Genomic DNA, 23,640 nt, shown 5'->3' with positions numbered 1-23,640 from the left:
TTAGGTCAGGAGCTCTGCTCGGCCTTACTGATGTTGGTGAACACAGGACCCACCAAGGTGACAGGCCCTCAGTTCATGGTGGTGGCTGGGTGGGTGGAAGAGGAAGAAGCAAGCAGACAACCTCCTGGGTAGCTTACAGTTTAGGATGCATTTAAATAATAATAATAGTAATAATAATAATACTGGGGAAATATCAGTAATATCAGAAAACCTGACTTTAGTATTGCTTCCTTTAGTGTAATATACATAATAGGGTATCTGTGCATGTCACTGGAGTTGCTGCTCTTAAACCCATCCGCTGAGGATGATGGAATGGCAAGCATTGCTTTCTCTCACCTTTTCGCCTGTGCTCATCTTACCTCCTCTTCCTTCACGATTCTTCCCAGCATCACTGTCCCTCCTGCAGTCGTGTTTAGGAGCCTCCCGGTAAGCTCCCCCGGACCCCCTAAGCTCACGTCCATCCTGGTACTCAGCCCGCCAGGATAGAGTCATGTGTTTTCTGGTCCATTTCAACCCCTGGCCTTTGCATCCTCCGTGCCTAGGAAACAGGGGTGGTCAGCAGACATTTACTCAGTGAAAGTTACATGAATCATTCCTTGAGCCCCAAAATGAGGAAGAGAAAATAGATTTTCTTGACATTTTATTCCCAATGCATAAGCTTTCAATACTGTAGTCTCTTCTTACAACCTAAGGTTTAACCCTATTTAGGGCTACAACTTTCGGTTATCTGACAGCTGTGAGACCGCTACCAGACTGTCATCCTGGGTTAAAATTTGAAAGCTGATGCTCTTTACCGTGTCCTGACAATGATTAAGTTTAATTGCCATCTTTGTATTAATTCTGAAAAATAAATTAACTGAATTCGTTCTGAAAAATAAGAGAAACCAGTCGTATTTTTAGTATTTATTCCTTTCTAGTTTGCCATCATCTGTAAATCTCTTGTCAATTGAAGCACGTTTGACTGTATTCCATTCTCCTCACTTGTTCTCACTTTGCCAGTCAATCTCCTTACAGGTTGAATCATATTTTTGGAATGAAATAGTCATAGGCTTTTTTATCATTAGCTATTTTACAATTTAATTTAGAAGAGGGAACAGAATGATAAAATTAAATACGAGAGGCCCTCTGTGTGTCATCAAGTAACCTCATCTACTTTTGGTAACAAAAATAAAATTCCCTTTAAATAATTTCTAGCTCGTTCTGAACCAACTCTGTACAGCTGAATGGCCTTCAGACTGTGTGAAGATTACGAGAGAACTCATCTCTCCCTCACGATGAGCCCAACCAAGTTTTTCCTGACAATTAAAATTTTCCTTTTCTTAATTTCATTCCATCACTCCTAATTATGACCCCTGTAATTAGTGTGCTGATTACCTCCCCGGCACAGTGTCTCTTCCTCCTTGATGTTCCCCCTTTATGGATTTTTAGCCTCCTCCGCTATTGGCCCCTGAATTCCCTGCTACCTTTTCCCTCACAGGGCTGCTGGTTGAGGGACTCAGAGTGAGTCTTCCCCAGTCACTTAACCAGCTGTCTCACCACATTTGGCTTTTGTCTCAGTTTTCAGCTGAGGAAGAGAATTGTCCTCAGGGAAACCGGAGAGCTACTGTACAGCCTTGTCCTTCTGCGATGTTGGGGGATGTGTGCTCATGAGTCGATGCTGTCTCACTACTTCCTGCACAGTCCAGATCAGGTCCACACTCTAGGCTGGAGACTGTGGCTCAAACAGCATCACCCTCAATAGAAGCTCAGAAAGGTAGTTAGTTGAGATCTTCCTTTTTCTATAGAGTTTGTAAAGCAAGTTCTGAGAGCCATTTTGCTTCTTTCCTTCCTTCCTTCCTTCCTTTGTTTTGTCCCTCCTTACCATCTTTCACTCCCATTAGTGCTACCTTTTGGAGCTCGTGAATGTCCGTAGACCGTACACTGCAGCACTAGAACTTGGGCCCCCCCAAAGGCTTTGAAAATGAACAAGATCAGCCAGTCGCCCTGCTTTGCGCTTTCAGAAACTGTCTCCAGGGTTCTCCTTCCTCATGATGTTCTTGTTACTGCCTGGATGTATTTGTTAGGTCCTTTTTTCCAAAGAGGGCAAAACGTTTCATCTCATCTTCACTGTATCCTAATGAAATAGTTGAGAAGAGACAGTGTTCGCCTGAAGGAACTTCAACACCTATCCCCCAATTTATGGTAGTGCCCCGTGGTACCTAGATCTAGACTTAACCCACCCCGCTGAAGTCCATGCCTTACAGAGCTCTTCTCTGGGTCTTGCGCAGAACCGCTTTTCTGCAGAAGAGCTAGGGGGTGAACGGTGTAATTTTTAAGCTGCCCTTAAGATTGGATGCCAGGTATCAACCCTGAGCCCCTATCATGCGCCACGCACTGTGGTGCAGAGATGATGAGCAAAGGTGGTCCCTGTACTTGAGCGGCTTACAGATTAGTCAGGGAGACAGTGGCAGAAACAGGTAATTACCGAGGATTTAAGTTTGGGAGGGATGGGGGAGCCCCTGAGTGAGAAGCTTTCCCAGAGGAAGGCAGTGGCCTTGGTGAGATTCTCTGTGTTTCTGCGTGGCCCAGCCACTGTCAGGCCCGCTTCTGCCTCCCTTAGCGAGCTCCCTCCTAATTGCCACCTGCCCTGGAGTATGTGAGCTCTCACTGGGAAAGAAAATTTATCCCTCCTGACATCTTTAGGTGTGAATAAGGAAAAGAGTAAATGCTAAGCATATTGTCAAGTGCTGTGAATGTCACTGGGCGAGGAAGTTTTAAAAGTGTGATTTCTCCATGTTTACAAAACGAACAAATGACTCAGATCTATTGTACGCATTCACAAGAGCTGTGTCCTAAGCTGCTCCCGATTTTGAAGTCATGTGTCTTCTTCCTTTGCATGTGCGGAAGGCTTTATAGAGGGTGGAAGGGGGGTGGGGGGGACAGAAGGAAGGCTTGGCCACAGGACTTGGTTCTAGGTGTGTGAGCGCCGCCAGGGCCCTTCCTCGGGCTCTGTGGTGTGGAAGATGCCCCATACCCCTCACCCCTTGCTTCCTTTCTTCTTTCTCTCTCTCCTTCCCTCCCTCCCCCTCCCCCTTCCCCTCGACCTCTTCCCCATTCTCCTTCTCTTTCTCCATCTCTCTCTGTCTCTGTCATTTTTCTTCTTCCTCCCAGTTGGCAGGGATTTTTTCCCCCTTTGGTATGTTTTCTGTTAGGCTAACTTCAGACAAGACCCTGAAAACTGAAAACAGATGTCGAGGTGGCGCAGAGCATCTTGTGGGTTCATCACTCTCGGAAACCCCGACTGTCTCTGCGCACTTTGCAGGCTGGGAGCTGGGCTGCGTTTTGGGTGGCTTCGCTGACTTTGCGGCTGACAGGACTGTTGAGCCTCCCTAGCTCTGGTCCCTCGGGCTCTCACCTTTTTAAATTTCTTCCATATGGAATGCACTTTGGGGATTAGTCCCCTTTCTTTTTTTTTTTCTTTCTTTTTTTTTTTTTTTTTTTTTTTGCGGTACGTGGGCCTCTCACTGTTGTGGCCTCTTCTGTTGCGGAGCACAGGCTCCAGATGCGCAGGCTCAGCGGCCATGGCTCACGGGCCCAGCCACCCGCGGCATGTGGGATCTTCCCGGACCGGGGCACAAACCCATGTCCCCTGCATCGGCAGGTGGACTCTCAACCACTGCACCACCAGGGAAGCCCTATTCCCCTTTCTTTTTTCTATTCTTTTTTTTTTCTTGTTTAAAAATGACTACACTGTGCCACCATAAAGAAGAATTTTTAAATAGATCAAAAATAAACCTTGATACTCTTTATCAGATGCATGTAGAAAGGAAAAATAAGCATATTTAATTAATGCCAGATTCTGAGGCGTCTTGTAACTACCATGCTGGGTAAATCCTACGGAGTAACATACCTGATTAGACTTGAGGCCTGCCCTCACTTAGTAAGACAAATAATTCCCCCTTCACTGAGCTTTATCCCACAATGGACGTCTTCAGTGCCTCTTTACCTTCTATTGTCTGAAGATCAAAATTTATCATTTATTTCGAGAAGCTTTACAGAACAAAGTATGATATTGGTGCTGGCTTTATTCTGTTATTAAAGTCTTGCATTCTACACAGGAATTTCATTTTTGTTTTGTCTGGAGCTTCGAAATTAGAGGAGATGGAAGAGAAGATGTTATATAAATTGGATTACCTTGTAGGGGAGCAGATAAGTTTGAAATATTACAACTGTCATTAGGATAATAAATCTCAAATGTATCAGGGGTGGAAATGGTGTCATAGTCCCTGTCTTACCCAAAGCTGAAGTGTTGCAGTTTTAAGGTTGAGCAATTAAAAATTGTAAAGCTCCTTTTTAAAATATTATGATCTTTACACTTGATTTCGTTATCTGTTTCATTTTGACAAATTGAATAAACAAATCCATCCATCCCCATTGCCATGAGTCCTACTTTCTTCTTAAATATTACTTGGTCTCATAAACAGTACCGGTTATAAAAAGTACAAATGAAATAATTATTCTTCAAAAATTAAAAAATGCCCTTGATTCCTTCTCTACTGCCAGTTCACATATACAGTAGTTATGCCACCAGGACACAGTGGACTGTAATATTTTGTCATATTTTCTTTCAGTCTTTTTTCTGTATACCATATTTAAGATTATTTAATCACACTACATATATAGTTTTAATTTCATTTTTTCCACCTCTTGTTATAAGCATTTTCTGATGATAAAGATTGTTCTTAATTTCTATCAGATTTTGAGTGGTGATGTCACCATTCATTGAAATTCTCAGTCTGTCAGTCAAATATCTAGATTTTCCCAGTGTTTTTCTCTGTTATAAAAACTGCTGTACTTGAATGTCACTACATGTACACTCTGGCTAAACTCAATAGACTTAAGATGATTTACACATTTTTCATAACTGATGATTATTGTACTTTCCCCTGGGCAAGGGAATAGAATCAGAGATGATATAAAGACATAGTGTGGAATAGTTTGTTTCTTGGAATACGACCTCTATCATCTTGCCTTTTGGTAGTTTGCTTTTGCTTTTTGGTAGTTTGCTTTTGCATTCTCTTTTGGAACAGAGAATGGAGGGTGGAATGACCTAGACGGTGTAAAATGGCTCCCTTTCTGGAAAAAAGTAATTAGATCAAAGACCGGCTTGTCTTATTCTAAAATATTTGCCTACAGAACGGCCTTCTTTACTGTTTTCATCTTACTATCATAGTCAGTTTATATATAATAATAATCAAAGCATTCCCTTGCTTTGGCAACCAGTCACTCAGTGAACATTTATTAAGTTCCAGCACCTTGCCTGGCTCCCTGAGAATATGAAGATAAATAAGGCAGAGCTCCTCCCCTCAAGGAATTCATAGTCTAATAGGGAAGATGGAGAAGTAAACAAATGATTACAGCATCTACAAAGATATTCTGGGGGCTGAAGGAGGTATCACCTCTGCTTTGGGGCTTCACAGAGGAAATACTTGAATTAATTTAGTCTTGAAGTGTGGTCACAGATTGCTAGGGGAAGGGCTAGCAGAGAAGTAGAATAGCCTGGCAAGTGTGAGCAAACTGTAATGAGTTTGGATGGATATGGGGAATGGGATTGAGGAGGGAGATGAAGATGCTCTGGGCCAACCAATGAAAAGTCTTGTTCTTGTGCTTAAGAGGCCATGGCTTTAGAAAGATGAGCTAGGGTGTAGAAGGAGGTTGGGGAGAGACTGAGGCAGAGAGATAAATAAAGAACTTTTGCAATATTCTAAATAGGAAGGCTGGGGACTTGAATTAGGACAGCAGCAGTGAGCATGAGAAAAGAAGGAGACAGAGTCAGGGTAGTTTAAAGATAGAGATTGGAAAGCGTATAGAAATAAGTTGCATCTACTGTGTTGGGTACCTGGATAGGTGGTATTTGCAACCCTCTAAAATAAGGAAACATAAGATGGGCCCAGATGGGATTTCTCATCTTCTGATCTTTGCTTGCTTCATACTCTTCCGTGGATCTAAACAATTGAGAGCTGTATACCTTCTCGATGCTGGCAAATCAGTTTTCCTGTCATGTGGTTTTCTAGTTAATTGCCCAAAGCAAAGAAATAGAATGTGTGCATTCGGTGGTCTGCTTTTTCTTAGAAACCTAGAGATGGGCATCAACCTTCTCTGTACTTGCATAACAAGTACTAAATGCATGTACTGAATTTGGGGATATTTTCAGTATTTATTGACTTAAAGTGGATATTGTATGACCAGATCTCAAAGGATTGGTTTTTGTCCCACCAGTAGAATGCACCGGGTTCTGATTACTTTAAAACCCTCGTATTTTGACGTATGACGTATTTTGACAGTATTTAAAGAAATGGAGGCAAATTAATACATGATGTCAGCTGAGGACAAAGAACGTGTCTAAAACAACAGCAGATAAATTAACAAGTGCATGATAATGTGACAGGGTACATCTTATGAAAATCTCAGCTCATTTGGAGGTTATAAGCTGAAACTCTTTATTCAGTTTACTTTCAAGATCTTTAGAGGAGTTTGTTGAAAGAGCTGTGGAAGTGAAAGCGGCCAGGAAACTAAAGATGTTGATAGTGCCCGGTCAGCTAACTACACCTGGGCTAATTTAGGCCTCCCTCTGCCCTGGGCATGGAAGGGCTCATCCCATTCAGAATCCTGGGTCGAGCAATCTTGTAGTTTCTCTTTGGGTGAGTCCATAGCACATCGTTTTCATTTAATAGAGCATATATGTTGAAGGTACCCACTCTATGCTAGCTCCGTGGGAATTCTGAGTAATAATATTAATAATCATAACAATATTTATTGACCCCCCTGCTATTTGCCAGACACCCTTCGAAGAATTTTTCATATATTAGTTCATTTAATCCTCATACAGCTCTGTGAAGTAGGTTCATTCTCTGTGAATTAGACTGTAAACTCCACTTTACAGCTGAGAAGATGGAAACAGAAAAAGGTAAAGTAACTCACCCAGGAGCACCCAGCTGATAAAGTGATGGGACCAGGATTTAAACCCGGGCAAGCTGTCTCCGAGCCCATGTTCCTAAACGCGCTAATCCTCACTGCCTGAGTGTCCTTCCCTCTTCTTATCACACCTCCCTGGAGAGCCTGGCTTAGTCATCACCTTCTCAGGGAGGTTCACCTTGATTCCTCACCCCACCTTCCGAGATCTTCTAGGTTACCCTTCTTCTTTGTACAAAACATATTTGTTATTTCACTCCCTGCACAGAATATAAGTGTTTGTATCTGTCTCTCCCACCAGACGTGATTTTAATCCTCTTCATATCCATGGGCATTTGTGTAGTGTTTGGCACAGAGCAGGTGTTCCATGAATACAACTTGAGTTGAGTTGTTTTGGCTTGAACACACAGTGCTTGTCCTCAAGGAGCTTTCAATCTACCTAGAAAAGAAGTTCCATCCACATGAAACAACTGAATAATGAAGCAATTTAAGCTAAAAGAGTATGGTATATACAGTAGGTGTTATAGGATTGCAAAGGAAGGAGATTGGCTGCAGGGATTGGGTTAGGTTGAGTCTGGATGGGTTGGCTTGTGTCTGGTTGGACTGGACTGGATTGGATTGGGTTGGATTGCATTGTATTGGATATGTATAGCTTCTTCCAAATGCGTAGAATCTGAGACGAATGTCGACGACGAAGAAGGGAGAGTACTGATCAAAGTGCTGGCCTGAGGTAGCTGCGAATTAAGTGCTCATGTTTAAGGGGGCAGCAGAGTTGTTTCAGACAGTGTGAGCTGAAAGATCCTCCTCATTGTCACCGATCAGTTAGGAGCTCCTCAGAGAGGCTGACCCTGTTAGTTCCTGGGAGCTTCTTGCCACAGTATCTTGTATGTGCATAGCCCTCACAAGACTGCTTTGTGTTGTATACATCTGTCCTGTGTGACTGAACTCCCTGAGGGCAAGGATTATTTTTTGCCAATACCAAGCATACAACCTGGCACAAAGTAGTGATAAAAATAACAATAGCAGCAACAATTTACAGTTATATAGCATTGGTTTATAATAAAATATATACATGATAAATAATGTTTATCAGAACCTAACTATGTTCTATCCATTGTTCTGATTGTTAACTCAATCTACTTTTGCTGAATATTTTTTGTTGAAATTGTGTTTGTTGAATTTTGCTATCCTATGAAGAGTATAACACCTAGGAAATTTTTGATTCTGTAGGCCCTTTCTGGACATGATCTGCATTTTAATTCTGCAAAAGCTGTTCACACACAGAAGAGTCTTAGCTCTTAGCCAGTGCCAGAGAGTTTCAAAACTAGGATTTCCTCAATAGTAACTTGACCCAACCAAAGTGCTAGCATTCAGGGCAGGCCACTCATCCCAGGAAGAAAGTAAGAACAAGGCTAGATACCCATTAGTAGTAGAGTAGACCCCAAAACAACGCGCACGCACGCACGCACACACACACTCCTCTTAATTCCAAGCCAAAGAGACCAGCCTGCTGACCCACTTCTTTTTCCGTTTGGAGTCTAAGACATGTCCGAGTTCACAGATGAGGCCACTCATAACCCCGACTGTGGGCTGCTTGGTGGGGCAACAAGTCAGGAGTCGGCACAGACACATATGCAGACACTGTGACTGCAGAGCTTCCAACTTGGAATCAACCTTCTTTTGCAGGTGAGGGAGGGGATCTCCCATGTACCAGCTGAGCTGCTCCAAATGCACTATCCCAGAACAGTGCAAGTAAAATAATCCAGGCAGCCCAATAAGCATTTCAGGCAGGCAACAAATATTTGTAAAATATTTGCTACTAACTTTTAAGGGAAAAGTGCTTTTAGAAAAATGTCTGAGGCTTAATTGAAAAAGCACATAGCAATCAACTTTTATTCCCAGCTGACGTAAGACTGTCTGTCAGCCAAATTTGGGTTGCCTGAAGACAGACAAGTGACTAATACCAGGGCTGTGTGTGGCCAGGCCCAAGTGTATTTTCTGACCACAAAACCATGTCTGGATTCTCCTTTGTAATTACTACACAGCCTGTTATAATCGTAACACTTACATTTACTTGCTGCCTTTGACGTGGAATTCAGGGTCCAAGGCTGTACCCCAAGCTAGAGTGAAGTCCTCTCTGTTATTTGCCTAAAACCTGTAAAATCATTATTGTGTGAGACATGTGTGTGTGTCTGTGTCTGTGTGTGTCTGTGTTGCCGCATCTGTTAAATATGTTAAGTATATCCTTGTGAAAAGTATGCCCACTCCTGCCTTGTTGGATGAAGCACTTTACTAATGGGATGTTTATTGAACACCTACCACTACATGCCAAGGACATTTTAGAATCTAGGAAACAGCAATGAACAAGACAGTGAAGTCCCTGCTTTCCTGGAAGAGAACAGGAGTAGGGGAGAGTAGAAGAGAGGGAGACAGACAAGAAAGTAGCCCTTAAAGAGATGCTCTGTGCAGTCACAACAGAGCGATGGGGTAGAGGAGGGCTGGTGTCTTCTTTCGCTTACGAGGTCAGAGAAGGCCTCTCCAAAGTGATAACATTGAAACCGACATTTTAAAATGACAAGAAGGAGTAGCACAAGCAAAGATCCGGAGGGCAGAACATCCCAGGCAGGTTAGGATAGCAGCCGAAGACGAGAGAGAGCTTGGCGTGTTCAGAAGCAGAGGAAAGACCGGTGCGGCTCGAGCACGGTGGGTGAGAGGGGGACTGGTCAGAGGAGCTGGCTGTGTAGGCCCCTGTAAGAAGCAGGCGGGGGTGGAGGGGTGGAGGTCGTGCCCCCTGTAAGAAGCAGGGATTCTAGTTAGGAGGCTCCTGAAGAGGTCTGGGCAGAAGGCCGTAGTGCTTTGGACTAAGATGCAGTAGAAATCGAGAAAAGAGGCTAGATTTCGATTTAGGGAATATAGTTGAGAACCAGTCAACAGAACTTGCCAGTGGTTTGGATGTGAGGAATGAAGGGAAAGGAATAATCAAGAACGATTCCAGGGACCTCCCTGGCGGTCCAGTGGTTAAGACTCCACGCTCTCAATGCAGGGGGCACTGGTTCAATCCCTGGTTGGGGAGCTAAGATCCCGCATGCCTCACAGCACGGCCAAAATAAATAAGATAGGTAGGTAGATAGATAGATAGATAGATTCCAAAGGTTTGGGCTCGAGCACCTAGGAGGAGGATGACTGAGATGAGGATTTAGCTGTTCACTGACAGTCATCACTGACTAACCGTGAACCCACATCTCGGGATCCAATAAAGGCCCTCCCCCACCTCCTAACCTCACATCACTGGGGAATATTCATAGACTTTTGGAAATCCTTGATTGTTTACCTAATTACTACTACAAGCATTTTCATGTCTTCTCCTTTTGGTTTTTATTTTATGACATCAAAAAAAATCCCATTCAAGTTACTAACTCAGTTCTGATACATCCCTCCTGGGTGCTCTGTAGGTATTCCTGCCCAGGTTTCCCTCCTCAGCACTTCGCTTGGGTGCCCTGGGCCCCGGGCATGGATGTTAGGTGTGGGTCTGAGACCCATCTGGGCGGAAGCTGACAGCTGGCGCGTATACTTCTGACAGCATATGCCGTGTTTATGTGGACGGAAAACAGTGTGACTCATCATCTTGTTCTTCCTTTTTTAATCAGAAATTCTTTTTGAGATCTCTTGAATAACAAACGGATTGAATCTGCTTACTTCTTTATTATAATGGTGATATTTTCTACTTTTGCCTTAAAAATATTGTGGAGGCTTCAGTTTTCTTGTCTATTCAGTAGGAATAACAATAGAGTTGTTCTTCATGGGTGTTTTGTGCAGATTAAATGAAATAATGTATATAAAGTGCTTAGCATAGTAGCTGCTATGTAGCAGTCAGTAAACTTGAGGTATTATTAGTAATAAAGTAATAATCTGGGGGAGGGAGGGATGGCTCCCAGAACCTGTACACTGGTTTTAGTATTCAAATTAAGCAGGCCAAGAAAGTAGAGCTATACGTTGATTTACCGTACTAACTCCCTGCCTGACTTTGGACAAAACCTATAATGTCTTTGGATCTCCGTTTTCTCCAATAAATGAGGGAATAAGGATAAATAACCTCAGTTTAAAACTTTTGTGATTCTAGTAGACGATCTGTATTTTTTCTCTCCAATCTTCCTTTCAGCGGGCTTATCAAAAAGTTTTGTCTTTGGGCTTCCTTGGTGGCGCAGCGGTTGAGAGTCCGCCTGCCGATGCAGGGGACGCGGGTTCGTGTCCCAGTCCAGGAGGATCCCGCATGCCACGGAGCGGCTGGGCCCGTGGGCCATGGCCGCTGGGCCTGCGCGTCCGGAGCCTGTGCTCCGCAGCGGGAGAGGCCACAGCAGTGAGAGGCCCGTGTACCACAAAAAAAAAAAAAAAAAGTTTTGTCTTTTTGTATAGATTAGTGTAAGTGACATTTATTGCCAGATGTGACCTTTTGTTTTAGCACACTGTAGAATCCCAACGTTAATATCACTTACTATAAATATAGATTTCGGGTGAGGAAATGTTCTAGCTCAAGAGAAGTTTAGCTGTTGCGGCTCTTTCTCTTTTTAGACTCTCGGTCCGTGGGCTATTACTCACCATTGGCATTCTTTCCCAGTCTCACTTATGTCACCTTCTTCTTTCGTGATCGCTGCTGTTGATAGCCACCTACAGCTTCTAAGTTCCCCACTCAGCCTTCCCTAGTGGTTGGCATTGCATTTGAGTTGTGCTTTCTTGCTTCCTCTACTTTTTGAAATTTAAAAATAGAAAATTAAAAAAAAAAAAAAAACCCACAGTCTTTCACATTGGCTGAACCCTGTTATTCATCCAACAGATTTTCTGGTGAATTCCACAGTATAACGTATGCAGTCAGAAATCTATCAGTTCAGAGGAAGCCCTGTGAGAAATGGACAAAGAGATACTTTTATTTTGACTGTCAAACGCACAATCAGTAATGGGCGGCAGCAGCCCGCAAGAGGAGGCTTTGGAAAGTGAATCAGAGAATCAGAATAGCTTTCAGCTCTGCTCCTTGACTTTTCTCCTTACCTGTCCAACTTTCCTGAACCATCGTGAAGAATAATTGAGTTGGGGCTTCCCTGGTGGCACAGTGGTTGAGAGTCCGCCTGCCGATGCAGGGGACACGGGTTCATACCCTGGTCCGGGAAGATCCCACATGCCGCGGAGCGGCTGGGCCCGTGAGCCATGGCCGCTGAGCCTGCGCGTCCGGAGCCTGTGCTCCGCAACGGGAGAGGCCAGAACAGTGAGAGGTCCGAGTACCGCAAAAAAAAAAAAAAAAAAGAATCATTGGGTTGATAAGAGGACTCTTTTTTAAGAGTCTGACTCTTGCGCTATTCATACCAAAGACAGGTCCTGGGAAGCACAAAGACTCTTCATAGATCTAAGGAAAATTATTTCAGAAGCCACAACTCACATCATAGCAAACATACTAAACTATGGCAACTTCCACATTAAATATAATTTTATTGCTGGCAAAATTTTTTGAAGATATTTTTACAATTTTGCTTTGGAAAACGGTTGGCTACAAGTAAGTGATTTAACCTATAATTGGCTATTAATTTCTCAGCAATTATCTTAGCATAATTGGGAATTATTAAATTAAAACCTAAATCCAGCGTATATATTGCTTCCAAAGGAAATATTTTTGATTACCAAATCAACAATTAATGAAGTTAACCCAACATTACATTTTGTAGACCTTTAAAATTATTTTCCGTTTTGTAGTTATCCTGTTTTGAAACCAGTAAATGGTTTTCAAGGTCTCAGACCTTTTTATCGGCCCTTGAAAAGCTGAAAGGCCCCAGGCATCATACCTTAATGACCAATGGTTAGAAAACGCTCTGTCTGGGAAATCCTAAGCTCTGAGGGCTTCACTCTTGCCTTCTTCAAGGAATAAGCGCTGTTTGGGGGACATTTCTCTAAGAAAATACAACAAGCTGGCATATAAATAGCACTAGTTGCTAAAACAAAGAGAAACCCCTACCAAAAAAACAGAGTAATTGGGGGCAGAATCCCTGGGTTTCAGCCATAAGTTCACTGGGTGACCTTGAACAAGTGCTCTGTGGCCCTTTTCCTGTCCCCAGTAGTACTTCTCCAGCATATACTTCATCTGGCCAAGGGGGAAGGCCAGGGCCAGCAGTTGTAGGAACTAAAAGATGTGCAGAACCATCTCAACTTAAGAAAAGGGTCTCCCTCACACATTAAAAGCGAGGCACTTTTTAATGTCTATATTCAATATTTTGCCAAAATGAAAGAAGGAAGGGAAGGGAGAAGAGAGAAAGGGAGGGGAAAAAGGAGGAGGAAGGACTACACTGTCACTGCACTGTCACACTTGTGTTTAAAACACTACTGATCTTTGATTTCAGTGCAGAATGACAAGTCTGCCTTCTCCAGAAGGAAAGGCTTTCATATGAGATTCTCTCAGTACCCCATTCAGAAGCCATCTATTATCTAGTTTCCCTTGGTGAGGGGCAAGGACCATGAAAAGAACACAGATATCAGAATCAAATAAGTTATATTCAAAGCTAGCCCTACCACTCATTTACTCAGCAGTTCCCAAAGTGTGGGCCAGGAACGCCTAGGGTACTCTGAGAGCCTTTCAGGGTACCCACAAGGTCAAAACTATCTTCATAATAATACTAAGATGTCATTTGCCCTTTTCACTCTCTTTCTTTTCATAAGTGAATTTTTCCAGAGGCTATGTGATGTGATATCACGACAGACTGGACACATATATACAGATATCAAAATCCAACTACCTTATGATGATCTCTGATAATATCTGAATTGGAATCTCCTCCAAATCTTTTAGAAAACTCCACTAATGGAATCTAGTTGAGAAACTGAAGGAAGAAAACTATAATATATAGTTCTTCTTCACTCATTAGTGAAGTTCTTCACTCATTAGGCCCTTTTCTTTCTTTGACCAAAGCCTACAAGCTTTTTGCTCCTTTATCAGGTACTGTGTCCTTTGATTTAATTTTATTCATCCCCCAAAATGAGAATAATTCCAATGAAGTATTCCCTGACTTTCGATGTACAATGGATTACTAGAGTTATACTTATTGCTCTGCCCTGCAGACCGTGATGGTCACCTCTCTGCCACCATAGAAAGCATCAGAAACATCATTGTTGTTGGAAGTTGCCTTAAGGAGCCATTACACTATGGAGTGGATGGAAAGACATATTTTAGGATAAATATAATTTTGCTCACTTATTTTCTTTCTTTGAAATTGTTTAAACTAGGTCTTCTTAAACCTCTTATCACTTCTTACTGGACAGAAATTAAATGTGTAGACATTATTTTTAGACTGACGAAAAAATAAATATATAGTATGCAAACCATGAAAAAAAAAATCCAACTATCTTCTATTAAGCCACACATGAAAGATATTTTCCCAAATGTAAAACAATGCCACTCTTATCTCTAACTTTTTTTTGTTCTGGAAAATATAATTACTTTTAATTTTTTTAATGTCATTTATGTTCACGTGTCATGGGGTTGTTCTTTTTAAATGAATTAATAAATACATATTTTTAAATTCCTAAGTCTTAATGTCTAACATGGCAAACCTTGATAAATATAAACCACATTTTAAAAGTTTATTGGCATCCTCAATAATTTCTACAAGTACAAAAGGGTTCTAAGACCAAAAAGTTTGAGAATCGCTGTATCGTCCAACAGTAACTATCATTTATTGAATGTGTCTTTGTGCCAGGAGCTATGCAGAGCACACTAAATTCTTCACCTCTTAATCTTTGCAATAAAGTTATAGAGACGTTAAAAACAGACCTCGCTAGCACGAGGTCTCACAGCTGGAAGTGACAAAGATAACCACGTCCTTCTGACTCCAAAGCCACATTCTTGATTAGTGAACAGTACTCCCTCACAAATTCACTCTCTGTAACTTTGAAAAAGTTATTTCGCTGCTCCAAATCTGTTTCCTTACCAAACATGGGCAGAGTCCTGCCTCCCCTGCAGAAGAGTTAATATGCATCCAGGCGCCTAGCACAGGGGCTAACACCAAAGAGACCCTTCCATCCCTTCCTGTCCTTGACATGTTAGACCAGCGAGACTCAGCAACTTCCCTTTTTTCCCTCTAGATGGTCTTCAAGCAGACAGAGAGGCTGACGGCACAGAAGGAGTTGATGAAGATATGATTGTGACCCAAAGTCAGACCAACTTCATCTGCCCCATTACACAGGTACTGTTTTCTCCTCCTTCCCCTGAAAGAAAAAGCGATTCACTTCATAGAGGCAAAGGGTTCCTGTTTGCTTTCTGACTTCATTTCATGTCTAGAGTTGAGGAGGGAGGAAAGGAAAGGGATGAGAGTTGAAGAGTATACCTGGGAAAGAGTTTTCAGTCAGTGATGCCCTTAGGGATCTAGGAATAAATTCCTGGCCCACAGGCCAAGTGTCATTGGTGCCACTGGTCTCCCTGCATTTTCTGATGTGGTCATCTGCCCTAGGAGTTATCTAGAGCCATGAGATGGGGAGGTTAAACCTCGGAAGCCCCAGGTCTAGGCAAACATAGTGCCAAATAATTGTTGGCTTGGAGAAGTTACTGGAAGCTGATCACTATCATTCCTGAAAGCCTGATGTCTCCTTGATTGCAGTTGGAAATGAAGAAGCCAGTGAAAAATAAAGTGTGTGGCCACACCTATGAAGAGGAAGCCATTGTTCGCATGATTGAGAACAAGCACAAGCGGAAGAAAAAGGCCTGGTGAGTTGCCGCGGGAAGGGAAGTGACACCTTCCCAGCGGTGGTCAGTCCGAGGCGGTGCGTTCACGCTGGAGGAAAAGGCATTTAAACTTCTCCCCTGAAGTCCATTCAGCCGGAGGGATCGTGTCAACATGGAAAAACAGGACATGAGGGAACAAATTAGTAATCTGTTCAGGAAGAAACTAAAGGAGCTTCAACCACACCTTCAGAACATGAGAAAAAGGAATTGGATGTAATGTTAATCATTAGATAATAGGAATTTTTATGAATTTGTGCTGGAGCCTGAAAAAAATAGAGAAATGTGATACTGAGAGATTTCTTTTCCCCTTTCTATATGCACTTACCCAAACAAGAAGGAATGGTTAAAAAAATAATTTTTTTTTTTTTTTTGCATCCTGCAATACAGGTAGTTTGTTTAAAAAAAATATTAAGTCATCATCCTAAGATAAGAATTCGTATCCAGTTGGTCTTGATGATCAAGATTTGATTGTCCGGGAAAACCTTTCATATCTTTAATTACATAAATAACTTCCCAAATGGTTTAAGTAAATTCATGGATGACTGCAATGAGAAAAAAAATTTTAATTGGAATGTTTAGAGAATCTTTCTTTTATATATATATTTCTACCCCTTTCTCTCTCTCTCTCACGCACACACACACACACACACACACACACACACACACACATGCTCCAACCCTGGGGGACCATGGCTCAGTTCCTGTAATAACCTAGAAACCTGAGTTGGCTAGCCTAGCTTTGACTTGGTTGGCATTTCTTATGCTTTTATCACAGATTTGTCGAAGGAATGGAATTGCAGGTGTGACCAGTTCTCAATGGACTTGTGATAACAGTCCCTTTGATGTGTGGCTTGCTTCTCCATCACCCAGAAGTTTGCTGGTCCAGACCTAGAACTGGAATTCCCCACCACTCCTCATCTGGGTGTGGACTTAAAGATAGGGCATTTGAGACTGCAGATATCTTGATGGTCATTCAGTCAAGTAGTTTGCCCTATTTATTCTAGAAGAACTGCCTAATGATTACAAAATCGAGATTGTTTGAGCACATTTTTATCTGTTTTGACTTTCCAGCTTACAACTGAGATACCATATTTCCCTAAGGAACCTTTCATTTTCCCTTGTGAGTGTAATTTTCTTTGTTTCTGGACTTCTAAGGCTTCTTTTTCTCCTTTTTTCTATGTTTAGTCTCTGAAAAACAAAATTTTAATTTGTTGACATAATTGCTAAGAATAGGTATTCCCAGATAGTTCTGTGTCACAGGTCTTCTTCCTTAAAGTTTGTGACATTCTCCTCTAGTCAGATTTGGAAAGGGCAGGCACTGATACAAAAGCACATTTCTCCCAAGTCCCAGGATGGCTGGGAGCAACTCCCAGAGCAGGCTCACATTTAAGTGCATCTTCTTGATTACATACTTTGATTTTCTAATGTCCTTTGCCTTTTTTGAATTGTAAATGATGTTTGGAAGCACTTGAGTAACACCCGTCATTTGGAAAAGGTGGGTATTTTTCTGTCGTACTTCTATAACTCGGGTGCAGATTCCGCAAACTCTGCAGGTTCTCATAGCTTAGTTAAGAACAGTTAAGTCCAAGTGGAGGAAGTCTGGAAGGATTACAGCGAAGGTACTATGTTTGCTGGGCCTTGAAAAATGAGAAGGATTTCAGAGAATGGTGAAGAAGACTCTTTCTAGCCAAGAGGCTCGCCCTATTCAGAGTCTGTTCCACTTGGGGGATAGTAGGTACAGCAACAGTTATTGCATGTTAGCCGGTGATTAGAAGGATGCTCTGGACAATAGCAATAGGGGAATGGTGTATGTAAATTCTCTCTCTATTCTATACTCATTGTAGAGGGTGTTAAATGTCATGATTTCATTAGTTTCCTCATCTATAAATTGATGATAATAGTTGTAATTGCCTCATTGGTATGTTTGGAATTTGAATAAGATATATGTAGAGCACTTAAAGTACCTGTTACATGATCAGTAAACTTTATCCCCCATCATCATTATCCTCATCATCATTCTTGCCACCATTATTCTGTAGGCATGAGAGAACACTGCAGGGTTTTGAGGGAATAAGGCGAGTCAACCTGGGTTTAGGAAGTTACTCCAGTAGCAGTTCAAGAGATGGATGAATAAAGGCATGAGGTGAAGATGTCAATTCAGATGCTTTTGCAGTAGATTAAGTTACAGATAATGAGAGCTGGGATTGAGGCAGCAGTCATAGGTGGAGGGAAATGAGGAGGAACACGATCGTGGAGGTACGATGGACAGAATTTGGGAGCCGGAAGTTGAAGGGAACAAGTGGAAGGATGACTGACATTTCTAAACTGGGTGTCTAGAAGGATGGCGATGTCATTAGCCGACAGAGAGGTCGTAAGGGGAACACATTTAGGAAGGCATATAAGAGGCACAGTTTGGGTCATGCTAAGTTTGAGGTCCTAGCAATACAGCCATCTGGAGGTATCCAGGAGGCACAGAAAATGTGGGTGTTTGAGCTCGGAGAGAGCTCTGAGTGTGAGATGTTGACTGTAAGGTTATCGATACAGAGGAGTCAGAGCAGCACAGGTACAGCTCTGGACCAGATGTGACAGCCAGCTGAGAACCCCCAAGGACGGGACCTTGGCCTGGCTCTGAGCAACGCGAGGCCAGGATCCAGCTCTGCTCTGCTTACCGCGTTCCCCCAGCACCTAACGTAGACCCACAAAAAAGCATTCTGCCATTTTGAAAGGGCAATCAAAGGAAGAAGACTCCAAGCAAGCAGTCTGAGACGTAGCCAGGAGAGAAGGGATGAGAGATAAACGAGTTGGGTATCACAGGAGCCAGTGCTGGAGTGCCAGGTACATTGTATTCGGCAACAGGTTAGAATCCAGGGCCTCTTCAAATCCTGCTCCAGAGGTTCCTGATTAAATGCGAATTAGTGTTGTTTCCCAGGACACATGTTAGGGCGATGAGCAGTTCTGGCTTCCCTTTGTTTAAAAATGTCTATGACACATCCAGTCTGAGAAATCTCAGTTTTTCCTCCTTGTTGGTTCCAACTATGTTTTGTCAGACAGGAGTTCCAGTTACATTGTGTTACTGGCACTGACTCCATTTTAAAGTCTCCATTGTTGAGACTTTAGCCCTAACTAAATACAATAGTTAGAATAATTCCTTAAAACACATCTCTTAATAATCAGGCTGTTTATTATCTTACTAATAAAGCTGCCTTATGATTTTCATCTTAATAAGATATTTCCTGTTATCCATAGTCATTTCTTTCCTTTTTTGTTTAAGAACAGAGGCTATATTAACAAACAGTCACATTTAAGAGTACAATTAAGTTGAACAGAAAGGTGTCGTTGAATAGCAGAACTCCAGCATTGCGCTTGGAGGCCCTATTTTAACCATTTACCAACAAGTCCATTAACCTCTCAGAGCCTCAGTGTCTTCATCTGTAAAATGGAAATAGCGACATCTCACAGAATTTCAGGATCAAAGGAACAGTGGGGAATTCCAGTCTAGGCCTGGACCAGCAAATTTCTTGGCAGTGGAGAAGCAAAGCACTCAGGAGAAAGCTCTTTTTGGACTATAGCGCGCTGAACAAATAGCAGTTGGGTTATTGAGGTCAAGACTGTTCATGTTTGTATTACTTACCTCACTGCTTGGTGACACATTATTTTAGACTCAGAGGATGTAGGATAGAGTTACACTCTGTGTTTAGGTATGATGGGAATCCATCCCACTCACATTTCCAGACCTGCTTTCTAGAGCTGGGCTGGACTTTGGAATTCTTGGGGCCCAGATCCAGGAGCTCGTCAGACCCAGAATCCTGTACTTTTGAGCTGATGCTGAGGCCTAGGGTCCCCAGAGCCTCTGGGACCCTCTAAGACTCGGTCCCTTCACTCAGCAGACACTTACACGCTTGCCCGCTGCTGCAGTGGAATGTTCTGCCCTGTCCGTGACCCCAGTTCAGGACCCAGCCTCTCCTTCCAGGCCTGTAGGTCTGACTCTTTCACAGTAATGACACGAGAGCTTAAGACTGTGTGTTGCCACGCCTATCTTGCTCACCAGGATGTCGTGGGGATGAATGCACTAATGCTTATAGAGTGTTCTTTCTCCGGAGGAGGAGTGCCCTGATTCAGTATCATGTCATTATGACCTTGTCTTCTCCTCTTTAGTTTAGAAACTTGTGTTTGTTTAATTGAGACGGGGTGAGAAACAAGGTTCTCCTGCATCGACCTCTCCTCCGGGAAGCCTTCCCGGAACCCCCATTTGTGCTGCGCAAGGTGCCCCGCCCCTGTGCTCCCACAACGCCTGCCTCCTGCCAGCGTTGTAGGTGGGCCCGGCTCTTCTCCACAAGGTTCTAGAGAACAGAAGTTGTGTCCTAGAGCAGGAACCAGCTTATCGAGCACCTGAGTGAATTCCTGGACCGTTGTCGCACGCATCCTACTCATTCTCACAGCAACGCTATGCTCTGCCTTCCTAGAGGAAGAAACTGAGGCCCATTAATGACATCAGTTGCCCAGAGTATCACAGCCAGGAGGCTTGAGCCCAGGTCTTTTTCACCCTTGAGCCTGTAGTGTCTTTAGGCCGTCTGGCTCCCGTTGGGAGGGCTTTTTGGTTAATACCTCTGTCCCCTGGGCTGATACCCTAAGTGAGCTCAGACCTCTTTGTCTGACACGGGTGGCCCTGGGTTAATGTGCACGCCAGCTCTGCAACTGACTGGTGTGGTTAATCCCATCACACATTCTCAGAATGCTCTCATTTACTGACTAAAACCACTGATGTCATCAGGAAGTCCTCCCCACCTCCCTCTCCACTTCCCTAAAGCAGCTTATTCACTGTCTGACTATTGGTATTAAAGACTTTGTTCTGTGAAGTGGGGGAGATTACAGCCTGGCAGTCAGTGAGAATGATCAGTGGGTTGATAAGCATTAACGGAGGGTCATCCCAGCCACCGACTTCAGGTTGCATTTCCATGTCATGGAAGTTGAAGTGATGAAAACTGCCTTTGCTGAAGTCAGGAAAGCGTCCGTATCCTTTCATAATCTCACCTTATTTACTTTCATACTGAAAGAAAGAATTCACTTTGAGACAGCAGGGTGTTGTAAACCAGTGTACAGCATTTCTCAAGCACCTCCAATCCTTCCCCTAACGCAAAGCCAAATCATCATTCCTGGGCCAAATCACCCCCATCGTCTTTCATATGATTGCCTTTCTTTAATCACATTTTAACACATGTCCCCAGCCATACAGGACACATTTCAGTATTTTGAATATAAACGTTGTTAGCAAGCATACTATTCATTACATTGGTTAATGCTCCTCTAATATAAAGAGGCCTTGGGCCAGAAACCAAGACCAAGAGAAAGTGTAACTTTTGTGTTGAACTGTGGAGCTTTCTACCGCTGGACAGATTGGAGCTCCCATGATCCGCTTTCTTCCCCTTCTGGTTTATAGCGTTTGTCTTGAATTTGTTCTTTTTGATCTGTGCTTTTTGGAGGGCTGTCTCAGATCACTGGGCCAGAGCTCTGTGTGGGGCAGGAACCTATATTTGTATTTTACAGCTGGGTGCTTGGAACTAGCACAGGGCCAATCACATAAGAGGGTCAAATGAATGCACGAATATGTGCCCGTCTGTGTGGGAGGTATGCAGTCTATAGACAGATCAGCAACTTTCATCAGGAGGCTGGGGATAGTCATAGGAGATGGTGAAGGGAATGAAAGCTATTGAGCACTGTGTTGCCTGGAGCCCCGTGAGATTGGGATTCTGCCCTATTGTAAATCTGAGGACACAGAGGCTCCAGAAGGTAAAGTGAGTTGCCGGTAATCTCATAATGAGCAAGTAGGCATTGGGGTTAGAGTTCAGACCTAGGTTGGCTTGACTCCAAAACTGGGCACTCCACCAGAGTCTGGTTCATGTTGAGAAGAAATCAGGTGACTTCATCCAGCCCACTGCCTTCAGAGGAGACCACATGTAAACAGAACCGTGACTCACCCACTGATATCTTCAGCCACAGCTTTTCCCCTGAGTCCCCATCAGCCCACTCAGTCTCTCCACTGTGAGGACTAGTGGGCATTTCAGAGGCAACATGTAGCAACCAGGACTCCTGCCTGACTCCATCCTCTCCCGGCTTTCCCGTTGTTTCCATGGAGATGAAGGGTATCACCATTCCGCTTCAGCTCGGGCCAGACTCTGCACAAAGCTCAGCTCTTTCCTTTACCCTCCACATTGGGTCCATCAGCAAGTCCCATAGGTTCTATTTCCGGTTGTATCCCAAGGCTGCTCACTGCTACATCCTCATCCAAGCTGCCCTCACTCTGCTGGCTGCTGCACAACCCCCCTCCCTCCCCTGCTTCCCCCCTGCCTGTGTTCTGTATTAAACAGCCAGAATCGTGTTTTCTAAATGTAAGCCAAACCCCATCCCTCCCCTACCTCCACCCCTCCATTGTTTTCACATTTAAAATAAAGTCCAAAGCCCCACACGCCCTCCAACCAAGTCTCCAAATGCCCTCCCTCTTGCCCGGGGCATTCCAGCCACACTGACCTTGTTCTTACTCCGGGGCACCAAGCGGCTGTCTCCTCGACTTCTACACGTGCTGCTGCCCCAGCCCGAGCCTCACGCAGCCCTTGTTCTAGATAAGACCTCCCAGGGAGCCTTGCCCTGACCCCCTCTAGATAAGCCCCTTAGCTCACACTCTCTCCCTTGACCCTGCTTTTTAGCCTTTGTAGCACTTAATGCCACATGAACTCACAGCAAGCATCTATGCAGTTGAGTTAGCGAAGATCTGTCTCCCCCACTGCAAAGTGAGCGCTGTGAAGTGGGCATTGCCCTGCCCCCAGTGCTGGACAGGCCCTGGCTCAGTGAACAAATGACCCGGTGAACAAATGAATAAGTGCACATCGGTCCTGATTTTTTAAGTGTGCTCCTTTTTTGGTAAAATGTCCTCACGTAAACACTACTCAGCCGTAAAAAAGAATGAAATTTTGCCATTGGTAGCAACATGGATGGACTTGGAGGACGTTATGCTAAGTGAAATAAGTCAGAGAAAAACAAATACTATGTGATATCACTTATCTGTGGAATCTAAAAAATACAACAAACTAATAAAACAAAAAAGAAGCCAACTCACAGATACAGAGAACAAACTCATGGCTCTCGGTGGGGAGAGGGAGGGGGAGGGGCAAGATAGGGGTGAGAAGAAAAACAAGGGGTTATTATGGGATTATATGAAATCACCTGTGTGAAACTTTTGAAAATTGTAAAACACTATAGAATTTAAAGAATCTTTCATTCAATTAAAAAAAAAATGCCCTCACTTAAATTCTTGCATGTGAGAGAAGTTTATGCTGAAGGCATTAAGGTGAAGCAGCCTGACTTGATTTTCTCATCCCTCACAGTTGCCCGAAAATTGGCTGTAGCCACACAGACGTGAAAATGTCTGATCTCATCCAGGACGAGGTGCTGAGAAGGGCGATTGAGAGCCACAAGAAAAAACGTCGTCAGTCTGACTAGGAAGACCACCTGCCTGCAGGGCACTCCGCAGCCTACCTCCTACCCCAGCCATCTGTAGAGAGGGATGCTTGTCAAAGCACTTCGACTGGCTGCATAGTATACTTTGGGGTAAAATTGAAGGTTTTAGTGTATTTGAAAGCCTTTTTCTATGTTACAGTAAACATTCAAGCATATTATATTGTTTATTTTTAAGTGTTCTGCAATTTTAAATAAAACTTTGATTATCTGCGTGTGCCCTATCTGTGCGCCTCCCGAGGTGTAAATGCATCCAGTGGTAAAGCCAGGGTGGTGCTAGGCTTCTCTATTTCTAATCCTTCAGACTGCTTTTTATTATAGTTTTAACAAAAAAAATGTCTTGCAAGGCATGTTTGAAATGCAAACACATAGAAACACCCCAAACTGCAAGCATTTTCTATCAGGATAGTAAAGAATAGCATGAG

The 23,640-nt window shown here is 43.3% G+C and overlaps 1 protein-coding gene across 3 annotated transcripts in view; it reads left to right on the top strand.

Annotated features, from left to right (window-relative positions):
* The window catches only part of NSMCE2 (NSE2 (MMS21) homolog, SMC5-SMC6 complex SUMO ligase), a 224,349-nt gene extending 200,923 nt beyond the window's left edge, over positions 1–23,426 (top strand). For all 3 annotated transcript variants that reach the window (XM_067711298.1, XM_067711295.1, XM_067711296.1), the window contains 3 exons: positions 15,070–15,170; positions 15,582–15,688; positions 23,086–23,426. In XM_067711298.1, the coding sequence (XP_067567399.1) occupies positions 15,070–15,170; positions 15,582–15,688; positions 23,086–23,200 (323 nt within the window). In that variant the 3' untranslated portion in view covers positions 23,201–23,426. The remainder of the gene's footprint in view (positions 1–15,069; positions 15,171–15,581; positions 15,689–23,085) is intronic.
* Positions 23,427–23,640: the final 214 nt, after the last annotated feature.

The sequence above is a fragment of the Pseudorca crassidens genome, chromosome 17 (assembly GCF_039906515.1).
Source record: "Pseudorca crassidens isolate mPseCra1 chromosome 17, mPseCra1.hap1, whole genome shotgun sequence".
NCBI classification, from domain to species: Eukaryota; Metazoa; Chordata; class Mammalia; order Artiodactyla; family Delphinidae; genus Pseudorca; species Pseudorca crassidens.
The sequence above is the reverse complement of the archived record's forward strand: the minus strand, read 5'-3'. Positions and strand labels throughout refer to the sequence as shown.